The sequence below is a fragment of the Myotis nattereri genome, assembly GCF_964212035.1.
Source record: "Myotis nattereri genome assembly, chromosome: 8".
NCBI lineage: Eukaryota > Metazoa > Chordata > Mammalia > Chiroptera > Vespertilionidae > Myotis > Myotis nattereri.
Genome location: NC_138083.1, coordinates 54929120 through 54951769, shown reverse-complemented (window position 1 = coordinate 54951769; position 22650 = coordinate 54929120). Strand labels below are relative to the sequence as shown.

Here is a 22650-nt window from a genome sequence, read left to right as displayed (position 1 = left end):
GTTTAGGCTCCAGGGATCGGGCCTAAACCGGCAGTCGGATATCCCCTGAGGGGTCCCAGATTGGAGAGGGTGCAGGCCAGGCTGAAGGACCCCCACCATGCACGAATTTCATGCACTGGGCCTCTAGTAATAATAAATGATCACACCAGTTTTCTTTAACATTTTTAAAATTTTTTTCCCTTTACTATGTATATTTTAACAGCAATCCAACTCTCTTAGGACAATTGTTTTTCATATTTTTTTTTTAGTTCTTAATAGATTTACATGTAATTGTAAAACAGTACAGCCTGGCCAATATGGCTCAGTGGTTGAGTGTCAACCTATGTACCAGGAGGTCACAGATTCCTGGTCAGGGCACATGTCTGGGTTGTGGATTTGATCCCCACGGGGGATGGGTGACATTTAGGAAGTAGCTGATCAATGATTCCCTCTCATCATTGATGTTTCTATTTCTCTCTTCCTCTCCCTTCCTCTCTGAAAATTTTTTTTAAAAAATGTTAAAAATATATTTGTATTGATTTCATAAATTACTAGTATAGATTCTTAAAATGACAAAATGATAGAAATGGAGAACAGATTATGGTGGCCAGAAGTTGGAAGTAGAAGGTGCTGGGGACTTGAAAGGGTGGCATGAGGATAGTCACAGGAATGTGCAAATTGTCCGGGACTCCGTCACAGTAACAACCAAACAGCAGGCTGCATGGGGTGACCAGGCCGGCACGGGTGTTAGTGAGGGACAACCAAATGACTGAATAGCAGGCTGTGTGGGGCGACCAGGCCAGCAGGGGGATTAGTGAGGAACGACCAAAGGACTGAACAGCAGGCTGCATGGGGTGACCAGGCCAGCAGGGGGGGCAGTTGGGGGCGACCAGGCCGGTGGGGGGGGGGGGAGGCAGTTGGGAGCAACCAGGCTGGCAGGGGGGCAGTTGGGGGTGACCAGGCCAGCAGTGAGGGGCAACCAGGCCAGCAGGGGGGGGGGCAGTTGGGGGCGACCAGGCCAGCGGGGGGGGGGCGGTTAGGGGCGACCAGGCCAGCGGGGGGGGAGGCAGTCGGGGGTGACCAGGCCATTGGGGGGGGGCAGTTAGGGGCAATCAGGCCAGCAGGCAGAGGCGGTTAGGGGTGATCAGGCTGGCGGCAAGGGGGCAGTTAGAGACGATCAGGCAGGCAGGCAGGTGAGCAGTTAGGAGCCAGCAGTCCCGGATTATGAGAGAGATATCCGATTGCTGGCAGTCAGACATCCCCTGAGGGGACCCCCCTCCCCCCACACAAATTCTGTGCACCAGGCCTCTAGTATTATATAAATGGAATAATATAGGATGTACCCTTTGAGATGGGCTTTTTTTTTTTAATATATTTTATTGATTTTTTTTTAGAGAGGAAGAGAGAAAGATAGTTAGAAACATCAATGAGCGAGAAACATCAATCAGCTGCCTCCTGCACACTTCCCCACTGGGGATGTACCCACAACCAAGGTACATACCCTTGACTGGAATCGAACCTGGGACCCTTGAGTCCTCAGGCCGACGCTCTATCCACTGAGCCAAACAGGTCAGGGCAAGATGGGCTTTTATTTTTTACTCACTATAATTTTCTTGTGATCCATCCAAGTCGTTGCATATATAAACACTTCATTCCTTTTTTATTGCTAAGTTGTACAAGGATGCACCACAGTTTTGATTTTTGTTTGTGTTTTTTAAGCAACTTGGGCATTCAAGGACATTTGGGATATTTCTTGTGTTTAGCTATTATGACTGAAGTTGTGAACATTTGATTATAAGTTTACTCATAACATTTTATTTATTCAAATTATAGGCCATAGATATGAGGATAAAATGTATCATAGCAGGTGGATATTTCCTGAGGTGAAATTTGAGATATAGGGCAAAAGTATAATGCAAAAAAAAGTTCTCCAGGGTCTCTATTTTTTTTCATAATATCTGGTTTTCCTGGCATGATAACATTTCACTTGGGTTGATAAGAAGAGGTGATGTCCATATCAGTATCTTTGTGACTTTTAACTTCATCCCTAAGTCCGCACCATGGAAGGAGAAATAGTGGAGAAATACACTGAGTGGCCAGATTATTATGACCACCTGACGTTTGTAGGCAAATTAGCTATAATTTCGCACTGAAGTTGCTAGAGGGCCAGACCATTATAAATAGGGAAGCAGGTTGTTTGCCACAACAGTAGAAGTGGTTTTCTCCTGAAGATATGGGTAAACAACACGATTTAACAGCCTTTGAATGTGGGATATATTTGAACGTGAGTGGCCAGATTATTATGACCACCTGACATTTGTAGGCAAATTAGCCGTACACTGCATCGTATGGGATATGGAAGCTGAAGGCCTGCTCAAACACCTTTGCTGTCTGCAGTTACCAAGATAAAACGTCTCCAATTCACACAGGAACACAAGGATTGGACAGTCGAGCGTTGGGAAAAAGTCATGTGGTCCAGTGAATCACGTTTCCAGTTGCATCATGCAGATGGCAGAGTGAGAATTTGGCGGAAATAGCATGAAAGCATGCACCCCACATGCATGAGTACAACCCTTCAAGCTGGTGGGGGCAGTGTTATGGTTTGGGGCATGTTTTCCTGGCATGATTTGGGCCCTTTAATTTGTGTGGAACAGCATCCGAATAGCACAACATACCTACGTGTCATTGCTGATCAAGTTCATCCTATCATGTTGATGGCATATCCCAATGGAGATGGCTTCTTCCAACAAGACAATGCGCCATGCCACAGTGCTCGTATTGTGCAGGAGTGGTTTCAAGAACATGAGGGAGACTTTACCTTGCTTAGGTGGCCCCCACAATCACCAGATCTCAATCCAATTGAGCATTTGTGGGATCAAGTTAAAAGAGCCATCAGGCAGCTGGTTCCACAACCATCAAATCTCACAGAACTGGACAGTGCTATTCATCAGGCATGGTGTCAGATTCCTCACATCGCCTTTCAACATCTCGTGGAGTCAATGCCAAGAAGAATCGCCGCAGTATTGAAGACAAAAGGTGGCCCAACGAAGTACTGATGGGGTGGTCATAATAATCTGGCCACTCAGTGTATATAGAGGTTTATTTTTAAAATTCTTATTTGTATTAAATTATGTGGTTCAAACAATAATGAAATTAAACAAATAATGAAAAATCTTGTTCTTAGACGTGACAAATTTATTAATGTTTCTATACACATTATATGGAAAACTTTTCTAAATGTATACCATTAGAATCCATAAACTACCAAAGACAAATAGTAAACTTTATTTTTTTAGAAATCAGTCAACTAATAACTATTTATTGGAAACTAACTCTGCCCCAGATAAAATAAATTCTTGAGTAGAGATAGACTTTTTAAACTTTCTAAGCATTATTTTTAAAAGTAAATAAAATACCCACAATTGGCAAAATCATAGTATAGTAAATAGATTGATTTAGGTACCAGAGAAAGTACACACAGAAGCTTTTCCCCTTTTTCTGATAATCACATTGGAGAAAATAGCACAGAAAAGCCAAACAGTTTAATGCTGCTTAATGATTTTAATAGCTGTATATTATTCCATTAAGTGGTTATACCATATTTTACCTAAACATGTTTCTTTTGAAGCATTTTATATTGCTATAAATTGTTTACTTTTTTTGTTAATCCTCACCTGAAGATATTTTTTCATTGATTTTTAGGGAGAGTGGGAGGGAGGGGAGAGACAGAAAAACATCTCTGCGAGAGAGACACATTGATTGGTTGCCTCCCATACATGCCTTGACCAGGCCCAGGATCGAGCCCGCAACGGGCGTACATGCCTGTGACCAGAATCGAAGCTGGGGCCCTTCAGTTTGTGGGCCAACAATTTATCCACTGAGCAAAACCAGTTAGGGCTAGTATTCTTTATGACTATGAGTTTCTCTATAATTTGTATTATATTCTTAGGTTAGAATCCAAATTGTGAGATACTGATTTTTTAAGTCCTGTTACATATTGCTAAATTGCTTTCCAAAAGAATTGTGTTGATTTATAATATCTCCATTAAAGTATGGGAGTATGGTTTTACAATGCTTTTATCAACCTTGAGTATTATAATTTTGCTAAGTAATCTGTTGGTTTGGATTACACTTAGTTGCTAGTGATGTTGGATATCTTTTATGTTTGTTTAATAGCTGTTTTTCTCCTTTTAATTATTATTTATAAAAATTTGAAATGTCACTCTATTTTGCCTATATCTTCCTTAGTTTCAATGCCCACAACCTGTTTCCTTCACAGTAACTATCCAATTTTCATATGCAATGGTTTTCTCGTTTTGTGTCAGACTCCATTAAAATTAAAAATAGATATAACATATCTTGAGTTAAAACACTAGTGCCCTTCGTTAAGTACTTTTCATAAACAATTTTGCTTCTAGTACAGGACTTCCTGCCACAATCTATTTTAATCCCAGAAGACTTGAGCCTATATGAGCACTATTACTGTTAGCAAATACATCCAATGGTCGGCAAACTCATTAGTCAACAGAGCCAAATATCAACAGTACTTCTTCAAAATAGACTCGCCCAGGCAGAAAACCTACTTCTGCACATGGGCCATGAAGTTTCAGTCACACTGTACGCATGCCCGCACGTGGTATTTTGTGGAAGAGCCACACTCAAGGGGCCAAAGAGCCGCATGTGGCTCACGAGCCACAGTTTGCCGACCACGGACATAGGCTATGTCAGAACATAGACCTTCATTTATATTGAACTTCTAATTATATATTTGCCCTTGGTTTTAAAAAGCAAATAACTCACTTTAGGTGAAGAAAATTTCCTTCTAGTTGACTATCATATAGTAGACTAAAAGCAATAATGTTACATATATACTTTTGTGACCTCAGGGTGTAAGTAAGGGAAATAACTCTCTTAAACTAATGGGACCTGGCTCATTATTCAGAGGCCAGTCTCAAGTGACTTATTAGTGTAGCAGTAGACTCATAAAAATTTTTAGATTAACTGCTTTAGAAATGGCAAAATGTATAAATAAAACACTATGGGTTTTTTTCCATTTTATTTTTCAGGTTTACAAGTAAAAGTAACCAAACTGAAAAAGGAACGAATTTTGTAAGTATCAACATATAACACTAATGTCTTATTTATAAAGTAATCGATACTGATGTCCTGTTTGACCTCAGTGTATTATTTATAAGGAAATTAGCTTTGCTTAGTGTAGCTAGTTGAGAGCAAGTTTTTTAAACTTCCAAAGTAAAAAGAATAACTTGATTTTTAGTATAGTCTTAGTTAATGTTTTCATATATTTATATTTTAATATAATTCTGATATATAATCTTTTTTCATAAAGTATTTATTAAGATGGGAAACTATAAGTTCATTTTGATCTGTCAACAGCATTCTTTTCTCAATTGTGATTAACACCTGGAATTTAACCTCAGAGGGAAGGTAGGGGAGGGTGGGGGTAAGAGGGAGAGATCAACCCAAGGACTTGTGTGCGTGCATATAAGCCTAACCAATGGACACAGACAACAGGGGGGTGAGGGCATGAGTGAGGGGGGTTGGGGGGGTAATGGGGGATGAGGACACATATATAATACCTTAATCAGTAAAGAAATTTAAAAAATAAAATAAAATACTACAGGAAGGGAAACAGAATAGTTCTGGGATTTCTAAGCTCATATAGGAAATGGGAACTAGCCCTAGGTGGTTTGGCTCAGGGGATAGAGCATCAGCCTGCGGACTGAAGGGTCATGGGTTCGATTCCAGTCAAAGGCATATGCCGGGGTTGCGGGCTCAATCCCAGTGTGGGGCCTGCAGGAGGCAGCCAATCAATTATTCTCTCTCATCATTGATGTTTCTATCTCTCTCTCCCTCTCCTCCTCTTAGAAATCAATAAAAATATATTTAAAGAAATGGGAACTAAATAGTCTACATCCCTTTTAATTGGTTCAAAATTACCAGTGGTTCTGAATTGTTTTGGTTGTGAAGCCCAGAATCAGATCTGATTATCTAAGTCAAGAGCAGATTTTTACTCATGATTCTATAGAGCTTCCACATTCAGGAATCTGAAACAGACATATAGTAGAATATTATTACTTAATAACAAAAATTAATGTCATTGTGACTAATATTGCATTTGCTTTATGGTATCTACCAGTGGGTCTCAGTTACTTCATATTCCTAAAGCTTCCAAGGCTGTAGCCAAAAGCTAGAGTTTGCCAAGCACCCATCTAACACACCTAGTTGTTTTCGCCATTATAATCTGAAAATTGCAGTTTTTCTTTACACCTAGAAAGTCATGTTAGAAGATGACTTAGATTCAAATTTGTAAAATCATAAATTTTTTAAATAGTTCTTTTGAAGAATAATTTTATGATTCTCCTTAGTTAGTGACACTTTAAAATGTTTTGCATTGTTGAAAGTATATATATATTCTTAAATTTTTTTTAAAATTTTTTAAAAGATTTTTAAATTGATTTAGAGAGAAAGAGAGAGAGAAACATCGATGTGATAGTGAAAGATCAATGGGTTGCCTCCTATGCAACCCTCCCCCCCACCCCCGGGGCTCGAGCCTACAACCCTGGACATATGCCCCAACCAGGAATTAAACTGGCAACACTTCTGTGCACGGGACGATGTCCAACCAACTAAGCCACATCGGCCAGGGCAAAGATATTTTTTTAAACATCCTTACTCATAGAATAGTCCATTTCTCTGTTTCTGTGGTAGTTGTTTAGTTTCTACAAAAAAGAAAATGTTTCTTTACTTACAGAGGAAATAAGAGAAATTATTTCTGAGTAGTAAATTTAGGATATGCATCTTATAATTTCTTACTGTGAGAAAAAAACCAGCAGATGTGACTTTTACAGTAAGGAAAACATATTCTTTCACATAAAAGGCCCGAAGCTGGGAGATTCTAGAACTGGTTATTAAATGGTTCAAAAATCACCAGAGACTCTGTCTTTTCTATTCTCTGCCACCTTTAGTGTTTTGGCTTGTCCTATTAGCCTTCATTGCAGAATGTCAAGATGGCCACCATCATTCTAGTTACCACTTGCAGATCCTCCTTGTACCCCTTTCTAGTAATTATAAAAGTTTGCCAGAAGCAGCCCCCAGTGGATTTAACTCTGACTCAGTGATGATTATTGTGTGCTCATTCCTAAACAGTACCTGGCAAGGGGAATTAAATTCACATGATTCACTTAGAAATAAAGATTCTGATCATACTTTATATGTATTCTAGGATTGAGCAAATAAGTAAATACATTATTGACAGGTTGCTCGCTATCAGGAGAAAGGAGCTACAAATAAGAAAAAAGAGAATGCTAGAATGAACTCTATGCTGCTAGATAGAATTGTAGTTATTAGTATGAATTCGTAGGTTTTGATATATAGATGAAAATACAGATATGTGTTAATGTGTGTGAGGACATACATGTATTTTCTAGGCCTGATCCACTAAGAGGGTCTAAAAACAGTGATTCCCAGCAGTAATGAGCACACCCAAGGCCCAGATCTTGATTTCTAAAGAGGATTCTACAGTAAAGAAATCAAGGGGGTTTTTTGGAGAATTTGGCTGATATCAGGTCTTCGGGGCATGCAAAGTACAATATGAGCTGGAACTTCTTGTGGTGCCAGAAAATAAGGAAATGTTCAAAAAGTAATGGAGGCATGTTGAAAAATTACAGAAGAGAACTTAAAAAAAAAATCTAATAGCAAAATCAAGAACAGCCTGAACAATGAAATATGATGATAATGAATTATTCTACCCATGGGATAAATGGACAGTTGTTTTTTAGAATTTCAATTACTAATTGTAGAAAGAATATTTAAAAATCATCACTTGGCAAAAATGACAACAGTAATTGTTGAAGGCAAGAATCACTGAAGTTAAAACTAATAAAAGTATAATGAAAAATTATAATTGTAAATTTTGCAAATTACTCAAAGTTTATCTCCCACATGATACTTAATATTTGCAAAGGGGAAATTGTAATATTATAGTGGAGGAACCAGGCAGACTTCATCTTAATGAAATGGTCAGAGTGAACATCATTAGTAATCAGATACGTCAACCTCATATCATGCAATGCACCAAGAAGAACGCATTACTTCTGTTGTATTCTTATCAAAAATACACAGTCCAGATTTTATCATGGGAAACATGAGACAAACCCAAGTTGAAGTACAATCAACAAAATAACTGGTCAGTACTTTTCAAAAGCGTCAAGGCTATGAAAGACGAAAAAGATGGAGAGACTGTCCCAGATTGGAGGAGACATGACATTAAATACAATGTAGGATCCTGAATTGGATCCTGGACCTGAAGAATATTAGAGGGACAATTGGCAGAATTTTAATAAGGCCTACAGATTAGTTAATACTGCATCAATGTTAATTTCATGATTTTGATAATTATGGTTATGCAAGATACTAACATTTTGAGAAACTGGATGATAGGTATGGAGGTGCTCTTTGTTCTGTTTCTAACTTATTTTTAAGTCTGAAGTTATTTTAAGATAAAACATTAAAACAAAATTTTCAAGATTTATATCTTGAATCCTGAGAGAAGATCAACTTTTCTGTAAGCAGCTGCTGAATATTGAAGAAAATCTTTCTTCTTTAAGCAAATAATAAAGAGAAATGACTGTTGAATAGGCAACCAAAAATGTAACTACAGTTAGATTAGTCCTTTTTCTGTGGCTGAGAGAAGAGTAGCCAATGCACCATTTCCTTTTGCGCAAATTTTGTTTTGTTTCTGTGGGCAGTAGGGATTTCAAAATGTTTTCATCTTTTAATATACTTTAATTAATATTGATGATATTAAAACTGTATGTATGAATGCTCCCTATAATAAAATGTACCCAAAAAATAACTAATGAAATTTCATCAGTTGCATGAGGAAAATATATAATTTTCTTGGTTAATAAGTAAAATTTATTTTTTCTATCTACTTGAAAAGAAAAGGACAATATCTTCATTTCACTTAAAAATAAATAGGATTTTCTTCAGTGATAAAAACCATTTCATTTTGAGTGGTTTGACATTAAAAATTATGAAATACACTTATTGTATTATTTTCATCTTCATTTTGTTTATAGCCCAGCTAGTGATGGTTGCTACTACAACCATTGTTAATCAGAAGATGAATACTATCAATGACTTGCCCTAACAGGTTTGGCTCACTGGATAGAGCGTCAGCCTGTGGACTCAGGGGTCCCGGGTTCGATTCCAGTCAAGGGCATGTATCTTGGTTGCAGGCACATCCCCAGTAGGGAGTGCTCAGGAGGCAGCTGATCGATGCTTCTCTCTCATGATGTTTCTAACTCTCTATCCCTTTCCCTTCCTCTCTGTAAAAAAAAAAATCAATAAAATATATTTTTTAAAAAAAACTAGAGGCCTGGTGGGTTGGGGGGGGTTGAGGGGGCAGTGTTCCCCTTCAGCCTGTCCTGCACCCTCTCCAATCCAGGATCCCTCAGGGGATGTCCAACTGCCCCTGTGGGATCGGGCCTAAACCAGCAGTTGGACCACTCGCCTGCCTGTAGGCCTGATCGCCTCTAACCACCTCTGCTTGCCAGCCTGATGCCCCTAACTGCTCCCCTGCCTGCCTGATCATCCCTAACTGCCTCTGCCTGCTGTCCTGGTCACCCCTAACTGCTCTCCCCTGCTGACCTGATCTGCTTAACCACCTCTGCTTCAGCTTCTGCCAACATGGCTTTATCCAGAAGGATGTCTGGAAGATGTCTGGTCTAATTAGCATATTATCCTTCTATTAGTATAGATTTTATTATTAAAAACAGCCAAATTAACAAGTTTCAGCTAGCTATTACTATCTGTTATTTTAAATTTCAGATATCTGCATATGTCGTCAGAAGTACATTGGTTTTACAGTAGGAGGCCTCTTAGATGTATTGGTTTTTCATTCAATGTCAATTATTCAACCAGTATTTAAGAAGTGCTCCTGTATATTGGATATATGACATTATGACTTTGACTTGTTTTACTTTGAGTTCTTTACTCATCTGTTTTGCTGTCAGTAACATTACAGTCTGCATTTTAGCCATTTTAACACAATCATCTGGATATCTACGTTTTGTAGAAGACTGATTTGTCATGCTTATTTGATGTTTTAGACCCGTGAGGAGCCTGGGGGAAGGTGTTTGAGCTCAGTATTATCCTATATTTTCAACTTTAAGACCACACAGAAAATTCCAACTAAATTTCTAATGTTTTATTAGAATTACAATATATGCATACTTGCTCTGGCCAGGTGGCTCGGTTGGAGTGTTGTCCCATACACCAAAAGTTTGGGAGGCAACCGATCCCTGTCACGGCAAGTTTGGGAGGCAACCAATCAATGTTTTTCTCTCACATTGATGTTTCTCTCTCTGTGTCTGTCTCTCTCCCTCCTTCTCTCTCTAAAATCAATAAACATACCCTGGGATGAGGATTTTTTTTAAAAAACACATGAAAATATATGCATCCTTTATATAATGTGATTTTTTAAAAAATATAATGATGGAAGGGTAAAATATTATACAACCTTGCAAAGTAACCAGGTAATCTACTAGAAGAAAAATTTAGCTGTCTTTGTCTTTCCTAACTATAAAATTATAATGATAGCCCTGGCCGGTGTGGCTCAGTTGATTGAAGCATCATCCATACACCAGAAGGTGGCTGGTTCAATTCCTGGTCAGGGCACATACCCAGGTTTTGGGTTGGATCCCCAGTTGGGGCCTGAATGGAAGGAGGCAACTGATCAATGTTTTTCTCACACCGATGTTTCTGTCTCCTCTCTCCCCTCTTTCCTCTCTGTAAAATCAATTTTAAAAATAAAATCATAATAACTTAAATAGAACTTTCTATGTACCAACACTATTCTGCATGTAATATATGCATTAGTACTTAGCCCTTGCAAATGCCCTATGAGATAAATACTATAGACCCACATTTTTCAAGGCACAGAGAGTGTAGGTTACTTGCACCAGGTCACATAGCTGGTAAATGACAGAGCTAAGATTTAAACTTAGGTTCCACTCAACAGTAAGCCCTGGCTTAAAAATAATACCAGATAGAAATTTAAGCAACACAGAAATTAATAAAATAGAAATTATAAATCCCCCATAACAGTGAGAGAGAAATGAGTAGAGATATCTATTAATTACATTAACAAATGTAGACAAATTAATAAAAATAGGTAAGTGTACATGTTTTTTTGTATTTTGACAATATGGAGTCAATGGTGGCATCACAATCCACTCCATCTGTATTCCATCATTGTATAAAGAATGCCTGGTACTTAGGTATAATACTTCTGTAGTATAAAAAATACTGCAGAGCTAATTCTGTTATAATTTGAACTCTGATTAACAAGAAATTCAAACCTCACCTTTTAGTTACAGTTAAACCTCGGTTCTCAAATATCTCCCATCTCAAACAATTCCATTCTCCTTTTTTTTTTTTTTTTAAATCCTCACCCGAGGATATTTTTCCATTGATTTTTTTTTTTTTTTTTTAGAGAGAGTGGAAGAGAGAGAGAAAGACAGAAACATCAATGTGAAAGAAACACATCATTGGTTGCCTTCTACATGAACTGGACCAGGGCCAGGGCTGGGGAGGAGCCTGCAACCGAGGTACATGCCCTTGACCAGAATGGAACCTGGGACCCTTCAGTCCCTAGGCTGACTGCTCTATCCACTGAGCGAAATCTGCTAGGGCCAATTCCATTCTTGACCAAGTTGTTCACGGAAAAAATGTCTGGGTTGTTGAACAAGCTTCAGTTCTCGACCAGATAACCTTTCCATGCTGGTACATTAGTGTGACAAAAAGCACTTCTTAGGCCACAAAGGAGAAAAGGAGAAAATTCAAGTCCATTTACATCTTTTTGCTTTTGTTGCTGGTGAAATTTGAAAACAAAGAGACCACTAAGTGCTAATGTTGCTCAGGGTGTGAAAGAAACAATATCACAGGCAAATGAAGTAGAAAAACTGTTGTTAATTTGGATAAAAGCAAAGCGATTAGCTCGGGATAGCATTTCCAAGGCAGTGATGTGTGGAAAAGTGAAGATGTCTAAGGTATCGCATACTGATTTCCTGAGACTCCCCTGGAAGGGGTACTGAAAGTGATTCCTTTAAGTTTAGTAGGGAGTGGTTTCATAAAATTAAGAAAAAGTATTTGTTTATAGGTTAAACAGAACTTTAGACATGTACTGTATATAAGAAAGGTTAAAACGGAATCATTTGGGGTTCTGGAACGAATTCAATTTACATCATTTCTAATGGAAAAAATGATTCGGTTTTTGAACAGATCACTTTTCCAACAGCCTTCTGGAATAAATTAAGTTTGAGAACCGAGGTTCCACTGTATTTGTTTCGGTACAGCAAATTCATGATATATGCAAGTGGTGAGATCATACTTTGGAGTTCTTATGACAGAATAATCATGTTAGGATATTTTTCCTTAAAAACAACAACTTATTTCTTAACTTTTAGAGATGCACAAAGACTTGAAGAATTCTTCACCAAAAATCAGCAGCTGAGAGAGCAACAGAAAGTTCTTCATGAAACCATTAAAGTTTTAGAAGATCGGTGAGTCTTGGGTGAAATTTGAAAACATAAAGAGACCACTAAGCGCTAATGTTGCTCAGGGTGTGAAAGAAACAATGATCACAGGTAAATGATGAAATAGAAAAGTTCTTGGGTCTTCTTGAGTAAGAGGTGATTTTTTCCCCTTAATAGAAAGTACATTGTATTCAGCTCTAGGACCGAAAGTGATTTTTTTTCCAACCTTATGTCAACTTTGGATGAATACTTTGAAATTAAGGATACTCTTGTAATGCTTGTTGTTTTTACTAATTACAGCAATTCTTTCTAGTATCTTCTGATCTTTTCTTCACTTTATGATTTCGAGTTTGGGCTTCCAGTTCTGTTATTCTTTGAATTTTGTGTTTCTCCTCTTAACTGAATTTTTCTTTTCCAGGTCCATTCGTAGAAAAAATGTCAGTGGATGAATGCCCCTACCCTTCCCACTGAAGTATTTTATAAATTACTCTCTTATTCAGTTAATATATTTAATTGTGAACATTATCTTTTTTGTGGAGTTTCTGGATTGGTAAACATGTGGAGATGTGGGGAGAGTAGTGTACCCGGGGAGGGGGGCGGGGGGAATATATATATATCTTTTATTCTGCAGTTTTTTAAAAAATTTATTTAGTGATTTGGGAAAGAGAGAGAGAGAAATATCGATTTGTTGTCCCACTTATTTATGCATTCATTGGTTGATGTTGTATGCACCCTGACTGGGGATTGAACATGCAACCTTGACTTATCGGGATGATGCTCTAACCAACTTAGCTACCTGGTCAGGGCTATTCTGCAGTTTTTTAAAACTAGATTCTTTTCTATTTTGATCTGTGGTCACTAATTTCCTGTGGATATCCTGCTTCTCTACTGTTTCTTATCCTTAATGTTCTCTTGCCTTTCATTCCCTTCATCTTTAGGTCCTTAAAGTTAGGTGGGCCTATAATTCATTATGTGGTGGGAGTGGGGGTGGGACAAAAAGTGTAGTTCATTTGTTTATATATATGCTTTTCTCTCCTTCAAATACAAATCTGAAATTTTCTTTTGGGCTTTATTTAAGGTTTATTCCTTGTTTCATGAAGCCTCATATAATTAAAACAAGAATGTCCTAGATCTGACCATTATTGTTTTATGGAGGAATTGATATGTATTGGGCCCAGGCATCTAGCACTTAACCTTCACATTAACGCTATAAGATGGATGGTAGATCCATTTTACATGTGAGGAAACTGAGCTGGGGAAGTGTTCCTACGTTTCATGATGCCTTGTTGGTATGCTGTCTTAATTTTATAAATGTGTAAATGAATTACACTTTAACTGATTATCTCAAAGTATTTGTGCTTGACCTAAAGTTACCAAGACACATACTCTGAAATAGTTTTCACCATTGCCTATTATCGAGTCTGTTTTCTAGAAGTTTTTTTTTTATTTTTATATTGCTACTAATTGAATACTACCTTTAAATGTCTACGTATGTAACATTTGATAAAATTCTGCCTTATAAAATTTCATTTTAGTTTTATATCATATGTAAGAATGGTGTCTAGAGCAAGCTTTATAAATCTATAAAAATTAATGTTTTTCTGAGACCTTAAAAAAGCAACACATATTTTGTTAAAATTTCTAAATAATTCTGAAACTTGCCTTCTACTCTTCATAAGATGAAGTGATTCTTACACTAATGTTGTAAAAACATTGTGAGATGTTTAGATGAAAGGAGATTACCCAATTAAGGTAAATTGGATAATAAAAAGGTCTAATTTTATGTGGCTCGTTTATGTTTTGCCACTACTATTATTACATTTACAAACTTTCTTTTAAGGAACCAAAGTATTTCACTAAATCTAAGAAACAGTCACTATGCTAGAAAAGTAGAGAGAATGCATTTTCTAAAATAAAATTTAAAAAAATCTGAACAAAGCAGTTAAACCATAGTTGTTCAGTAGATTTTAATGTTTTTAAAAGCATTTTTGGTAGTCATGAGAAACTCATATTTCAACTGTCATTAAAAGGGAAAATTGGTACTCATAATCAAAGGATTTGTGTTTCTGCAACTATTTTTCAAATACTGGACCAAATATTCTCTTTTGTCTTGCTAACTGTCTTTCTCATAGATTTGAATTTAAACATCATATTCTTCAGGAGACCTCTGACTTCCTAGACTAGGTTAAGTTCTGCTATGTGCTTTATACTTCACTAGAGGCCCAGTGTGCGAATTCGTGCACCAGTGGGGTCCCTTGGCCTGGCCTGTGGGATTGGGCCGAAACCGGCTCTCCGACATCCTCCGAGAGGTCCCGGATTGTGAGAGGGCACAGGCCAGGCTAAGGGACCCCACCAGTGCACGATCGGGGCTGGAGAGGGAAACAGGAGGTTGGCCAGCTGGGGAGGGACCACCGGAGGGCTCCAGGGCGTGTCTGGCCTTTCTCACTCAGTCCTGATCGGCCAGATCCCAGCAGCAAGCTATCCTACCAGTCGGAGCATCTGCCCCCTGGTGGTCAGTGCACATCATAGCAAGCAGTTGGGCAGTCTTAGCATATCATGCTTTGATTGGTTGAATGGACAACCAGCCACTTAGCATATTAAGCTTTTATTATATAGGATAGTACCCTGTATTTCTTCTTTTATGGTATGAATCATACTTTGTTGTAATTACTTATTTTTTTATTGTCTGTTTTTCACTAGCAGACTGTTGTAAACTCTTTAAAATAAGTAACATTATGTTGGCCACCCTTGTATTTATAGTACCTGCAGTACTCATTGTAGGTGTTCAGTGAAACCCTTTTGAATGAAAATAAATTTAAGGAAATTTTGGGAGGTATAGAAAGCAATTGTGCATACTTCTCAATCTGGTGAGTTTTAATTGCAAAATAAATTATTATTTCTTCATTTCTGTGAACAAGCTGGGATAAAACTCAGAACACATGTTGCTGTCTGTTCTTACAAGTGGAATTACTCTTCTTTCCCTTTTTCCTACCAACTGCATTCTCCTGTGAAATTGAGGCTATTTTTTTTTTCTTTCTCTGACAACTACAGTGGAGGATAGGCAAGAAGAAAGCAATGGAGCCCTGCTGATGTAAATGGGAGCATATTTTCTCACTTCCATTTAAACTCAAATAGGACCAGTGAGCAATTAGGAGTTGACTCACAAATATTATTATCAAGAGTGGCAGTTGATTGGAGAAATCTGGAAGTAATAAACAAGCCAGGGAATATTGCTTTATAACTGTGTCAGTGGCATTTTTAAACTTGGAAACTAGGGGTCCCAAGGGATTGTTTTTCATTATACTTTATAACATTTTAATACAGGTATGATTTCTTAGAAACAATAAGGTGTTTAGTTTTTAATGGCAAACTGGCTAGTAGAATGACATTTAAATAATTCATTAAAAGTGGTTAATGCAGTTTAACTCCTTTAGTGTTTTTTTGGCTTCTAGAAATTGTCATTCCATTAATGCAACCTTTGATCTCTAACCTTTATTTTTTATATCCTTATCAAAACACTGTTTATGAGTTTTACTTTTATATAAAAAATCTCTAGGTTCTTTTTGTTTTAGTTGTACAGTTTTCATATTGTATTTCCTTTTTTAAAAAATGGTCTATACTACCAGGCTGTGGCTTCCTTAGACACTTAAATACTTAGTATCGTATTCATTTAGATTATTGATATGAAATTATTATCCAGGAATATGTTTCCTAAATTCCTAATGTGGGGCATGTATCTTTTTTAACTGTATATTTTCTGATTATATAAATAATGAAATGAGTAAAATTTTGAAACATATAGAAAAACGCTAAGAAGAAAATCTCCTATAATACTGTAAGATAACTATTACTAACATTTTGGAGTATACCTTTCTCTCCACGTTCCTCTCCCCCCATGTACTGTATGTGTTTTTCTCTTCTCTTTAGCACTCACACATAATTAGTAAAAGCTATTTGTAATCTTTTTTTGTTTACATAATAGTTGCATTGTGAATTTTTACTAACACTGGGTGTTTGTTATTTTAATGCTGAAGGGAGCAAAGTATGAGATAACTTTTTTAAAAAAACTTTGAGTTCCTTAATCTTTAGTATTGATTCAACTAAAAATGTTTTTGAGCACTCATTAGTGTTGTAATATGTGCTAAGCAAAGCAAATGCAAGCTTGCTTAAGATATAATGCTACCCCCTGAGTATTGTACTGGCATATTTTGGCTATAATATTAAAATAAGGTTAGGTTCTTCAACAAATAAGTTCCCTTGAATAGAGTTTGAAATTAGCAGATTTTACAGAATTTCACTCAGAATTGCAATCTGTAGAAAGTTTTGTTGTAGCATGATTTCAGCCTATTTGAGAATTTGTTAAAGGTATGAATATATCATTAAATTAGTTAATTTTCTCTATATTTGTCAAGTCCATTCTTTAGTTCTTCATAAAGAATAAAAATCTTGGGGTTCAAATATTTAAAAAAATCTTTTAGTACTTGAAAAATTTTTTTTTAATTTCAGCTTTACTGAGGTATAATTGGCAAATAAAATTGTAAAATAAAGTGTACATCTTAGTGAGTTGATAGACATACATTTTGAAAGAATTCCTACCCTTTGGGGATAACACATCCATCACTCACTTATTTACTTATTTTTTTATGAGAACATTTAAGTTCTATTCTAAAACTTGTTTTTGTTTCATAGATTAAGAGCAGGATTATGTGATCGCTGTGCAGTAACTGAAGAACATATGCGAAAAAAACAGCAAGAATTTGAAAATATCCGGCAGCAGAATCTTAAACTTATCACAGAGCTTAGTGAGTTTCCTTTTTCATTTGTTAAGTATTTAAAGCATAATGTACTATTGTTAAAAACCTATTAGTAAATTGGTTGCAACCAAATAAATGGATTGTTTACATATATTTTTCCTTATTTAGGCAAAAGTTCAAATGTCCTCCCTTCACTTTGTATAGATTTAATCTCATGATTATTTTAGTAAGAAATACTTACCAGAAGATAGTGCACATACTGTCCACATTGGCCTTAAAGTCTTACCAGCTGTAATACAAGAAGTAAATTTCCTATAGATATGTCCAAATTTGCTTCTTTGGCTTTACCTTTATTTTGTGTAATTTGACTATCTAGTAAACTTAAATACAAAACAGACAATATAATGTTCTACAAAGGTGTATCCTTTTTTTGTTTTCATGACATACTATTACAAGTATATCATTTTCAATTAGGCTCCTTTACCCATTTAATATAGGGTTTTCTTTCATTCTTAGCCTTTTCCTCCTAACCTTTTTCTATTCTAAAACCTCTCTTAACCTTTTCTTTTACCTGTTTTTATTTTTTAAATATATTTTTATTAATTTCAGAGAGGAAGGGAGAGGGAGAAAGAGAAACATCAATGACGAGAATCATTGATTGGCTGCCTCCTGCACGCCCCCTACTGGGGATCAAACCTGCAACCTGGGCATGTGCCCTTGACCGGAATTGAACCTGGGACCCTTTGGTCTGTAGGCCAATGCTCTATCTACTGAGTCAAACCAGCCAGGGCCCAAAGTTATTGTAAAAATAAACACACTAAGGGCTTTGTGTTTATGAATTTTTGGTGTTTCTATCTTATTGATACTGTTTTCTTCCTGTCCTGTCTTTCTTTTTTTGTTACTACTCTTGCCAATTATTGAATTTGGAGTATAACTGATTTTCTTCTATTTCATTTTAATTTCATTATTTTGGTGTTTGTACCTCCTATTCATTGAAGGTAAATATCAGGGTTGTGCCGCTTGCTTTTGAACACACTCTTGAGTGTCACAGCTTTAATTTTATTCTATACTGGGGTTTTCTGTTTTGTTTTTAAACATGTTTTTTAATTGATTTTAGAGAGAGAGGAAGGGGGAGAGAGAGAGAGAAACATCCATCTGCTGTCTCCTGCATGCCCGCTACTGGGGATTGAGCCCACCCCCAGGCATATGCCCTGACTAGAAATCGAACCAGTGACCTTTTGGTGCATGGGATAATGCTCAAGCAACTGAGCCACACTGGCCAGGGCTTTACCATTGTTTTTTTGTTTTTGTTGTTTTCTTATAAACTATTACATAGGTCCCCTTTTTTCCCCCATTAACCTCTTCCAGCCCACTCCCGTTCTCCCCCCACCATTTTTTTTAATTCTTATTTTTATTCTTTTTGATCAACTCATTTAACAATAGCCTAACTTGTCAATGTTTTCTTCTCACTTTGATATATTAACAAATCAATCTTCCCATCATTCATCTGTGAAAAAAACTTAATTTTTTCAGATAAATTTTAGACTTCTTAGCCTGCTTTTGAAGGTTTTCTACCATTTGTTATACCCAGTCAGTCTTTCTAACTTTGTTCCATTAATTCTCTGCATAGAAGAGTCACCTATCCAGTTCATTTGTCCTCTGTGGTGAATTTTTTTCTGGTCTCAAGGGCCCAAAACAACCTTTTTCTCTTGAAATTTTCTTTAATACTTTATCTGTACCTCTCTAATGCCCTTGTGACTTTCAGGTATATAAAATGTGTTTAATTATAGCTTGTCTCTCATTAGACTACACCTTTCTGTAGGCCATTGTCCATATCTTAAGGTTTTTCTAGTTCCTTCACAGGAGGTAGTCTAGCAACCTCACATATAGTAGATAGTCAACAATTTTTGTTTGCTCAATTTAAGAAAATATTTTTAGGCCTGGTCAGAGTGACTCAGTGGTTGAGCATCAGCCTATGAATCAGGAGGTCATATGCCTAGGTCAGTGGTCGGCAAACCACGGCTCACGAGCCACATGCGGCTCTTTGGCCCCTTGAGTGTGGCTCTTCCACAAAATACCACGTGCGGGCACGCACGTACAGTGCAATTGAAACTTCGTGGCTCATGTGCAGAAATCGGTTTTTGGCCTGGGCAAGTCTATTTTGAAGAAGTGGCGTTAGAAGAAGTGGGGGGTGGGACATATAGAGAGGATGACGAAAGGAGATAGACAAAACAAGTATACCAGATGAGTGTGGATGGGAGAGTTGGAAGGGGTTGACCTCAGCGAACGTACCTCAATCAGATTGAGGACGTTTTTAGCAAAGGCCAGCTTAGGAGTACCCTAATGAAGTTAATAACAATACCTACCTATATAGTTTAAGCTGAAAAAAATTTGGCTCTCAAAAGAAATTTCGATCGTTGTACTGTTGATATTTGGCTCTGTTGACTAATGAGTTTGCGGACCACTGGCCTAGGTTGTGGGCTTGATCCCCCAGCAGGCTGGGGGCATGCAGGAGGCAGCCAGTCAATGATTCTCTCTCATCATTGATGTTTCTCTCTCTCTCTCCCTCTCCCTTTCTCTCTGAAATCAATAAAAATATATTTAAAAAAAGAAAAGAAAATATGTTTAAATTAGTAAAGCACTAAATTATTAACAAATTTTTAGAATATGATTAATTTTCTTTGGTACAAGTTAATTGGATTTACTGTTATTGATTATATATTTATATACTAGATGCCCGGTGCACAAAACTTTGTGCACTCGGTGGGGAGTGGGGGGTCCCTCAGCCCGGCCTGTGCCCTCTCGCAGTCTGGGACCCCTATGGAGATAACGACCTGCTGGCTTAGGCCTGCTCCCGGGTGGCAGAGGGAAGGCCCAATCCCTAGGTGCAGCCCCTGGTCGGGCTCAGAGCAGGGCCGATTGGGGAGTTGGGGCGCCGCCCCCTGTCATGCAAAGAGCAGGGCGGATTGGGAGGTTGCGATGCCACCCTCAGTCACGCTCAGGGTAGGGCCGATTGGGGGGTTGGGGCACTGCCCCCTGTCACACTCAAGGCAGAGGCGATGGGGAGGTTGTGGCGCCGCCCCCTGTCACGCACAGAGCAGGGCGGATCAGGGGGTTGGGGCGCTGACCCCTGTCACGCACAGAGCAGGGCGGATCAGGGGGTTGGGGCGCTGACCCCTGTCACGCACAGAGCAGGGCGGATCAGGGGGTTGGGGCGCCGCCCTCTATCACCCACAGAGCAGGGCCGATCAGGGGGTTGGGGCGCCTTCACCTGTCAGGAACAGAGCAGGGCCGATAGGGAGGTTGTGGCCCTGCCCCCTGTCACACACAGAGCCGCAGGGCAATCAGCGGGTTTGGGCACTGCCCGCTGTCACACTGATCCTGGTGCCGGGAGGCATCTCAGCTCTGCTGATCCCAGTGCTGGGAGGCATATTACCCTTTTACTATATAGAATAGAGGCCTGGTGCACGGGTGGGGGCCGGTTGGTTTGCCCTGAAGGGTGTCCCAGATCAGGGTGGTGGTCCCCACTGGGGTGCCTGGCCAGCCTGGATGAGGGGATGATGGCTGTTTGCAGCTGGTCACACACCCTTCAGGGTGGGGGTCCCCACTGGGGTGCCTGGCCAGTCTGGGTGAAGGGCTGAGGGCTGTTTTCAGGCTGGGACTGAAGCTCCCAACTGCTCCTTTTTTTCTTTTTCTTTTTTATTCTGGGCCAGCTTTAGCTCTGAGGCTCCAGCTCTTAGGCCTCTGCTCCTGAAAGCAGGTATCTGGTTCGTTTCGGTTCTCGAAACTCTGTATCAACTCCAGCTCTGAGATCCCAGCCGGCTGAAAGCTGGTTTCTGGGGTTTTGTTTAGCGTCTATATTTGTTACAGTGTTTGAAACTGCAGGCTCAGAGGCCTGCAGCGGCCGGTGGGGAACATTGGAGTCCTCCGTCACTGAAGCAAGCAAGCCTCATGTTAGTTTCAAGCTGCCTGGCTGCCGGCCGCCATCTTGGCTGACAGTTAATTTGCATATTGCCCTGATTAGCCTATGGGAAGGGTAGCGGTTGTACACCAATTATCATGTTTCTCTTTTATTAGTGTAGATATTTAGCTCCTAGTAAAACACATCTTTAACCAGGAACATCATAGTAAGGATTGGTAAGAGATTTGTAATGGCTACAGTAGAAATGATAGCCCATAATTGAGTTTTTGCTTTATAAATTAAATATGGGTGGATAGGAAATTTTAGTTGAGGTGGGTTCAAACAGACTTCAATCGATATGTTTAGATTATTGATATAATTACTCATAAAACATAGAGTATCACTAAAGGAGAAAATATGATTGAGTGTGTTTATGTTATAAAAATTACACTGATATCCAGTGTTATATTACTTTTATGATCAGATTTATTTCAAGATAAATGACTCTCACTAAAATGGTATTTGAAATTAGTAGAACTGAGTAACCAGATGGAATGCTTTCTTGTCCTCAATATGAATAATTAGACCCTACTCCCCAGTACATGAGGTACTCTTTCTTTGCTCACAAGCATTACATAAAATTATTAATCGTTTACATGGAACTGGCAGAATATGAGATGTAATCACTACCTAGTAACAAATTAGGTTTGCACGGTAACATTAATCCTAACATTTTGACTTAGAATTAAAAATCCTAATGTCTCTATAATTGTTGAAATTATTGAAAAAGCCTGACATACATGTTAAAAGAGTTATAATATGTGCCATTTTTTTCACATTATATTTAAGTGAATGAAAAGAATACTCTACAAGAAGAAAATAAAAAGCTTTCTGAACAACTGCAGCAGAAAATTGAGTAAGTATATTTTCTAAATTGCAGTAGAAAATTTAATAATTGAATATTTTCCCCCAGTTTTTCTTTCTTCATTTTATTTAGCTATACAAACTGTAAAAATATATTAAGAGTTGCAGATTTCATTTTTAAAAATTATGAAGTGTTCTGTAATAAAAAAATGTAAAGAAAATCACTATATTTTTGTTCATGTTTTGGGAATACATATGAAAGTGTATATATCTCTTAGCGCGAGAAAGTATTTGAACATTTTAATTTAAAATGTTTTAATTTTAATACTTATTATAAATAATACATTATTAAAATACATTTCAAATAAATATTTTAGTTTTGTTATCTTTCTTCCAGCCCTGTCCTGGCAGCTTCCTAAGAGCAAACTGAATAAGTATTTCCTCTTACACACTTCTCAGGCCACAAAAACTCTCTCTCTCTGATCTCTCCCTCTCCCACCATTTCTCTTAAAGAATAAAAATAACTTTTATCCTGTGTACCAGTTACTCTTCTTTGTGTTTTATGTTTATTATTTCTATTGTTCATTATTAT

The 22650-nt window shown here is 37.8% G+C and overlaps 1 protein-coding gene across 4 annotated transcripts in view; it reads left to right on the top strand.

Annotated features, from left to right (window-relative positions):
* Nucleotides 1-22650, top strand: part of RBBP8 (RB binding protein 8, endonuclease) — a 97201-nt gene that overhangs the window by 36490 nt on the left and 38061 nt on the right. For all 4 annotated transcript variants that reach the window (XM_081097460.1, XM_081097459.1, XM_081097461.1 and 1 more), the window contains 4 exons: nucleotides 5046-5088; nucleotides 12471-12566; nucleotides 17229-17341; nucleotides 22044-22110. In XM_081097460.1, the coding sequence (XP_080953586.1) occupies nucleotides 5046-5088; nucleotides 12471-12566; nucleotides 17229-17341; nucleotides 22044-22110 (319 nt within the window). The remainder of the gene's footprint in view (nucleotides 1-5045; nucleotides 5089-12470; nucleotides 12567-17228; nucleotides 17342-22043; nucleotides 22111-22650) is intronic.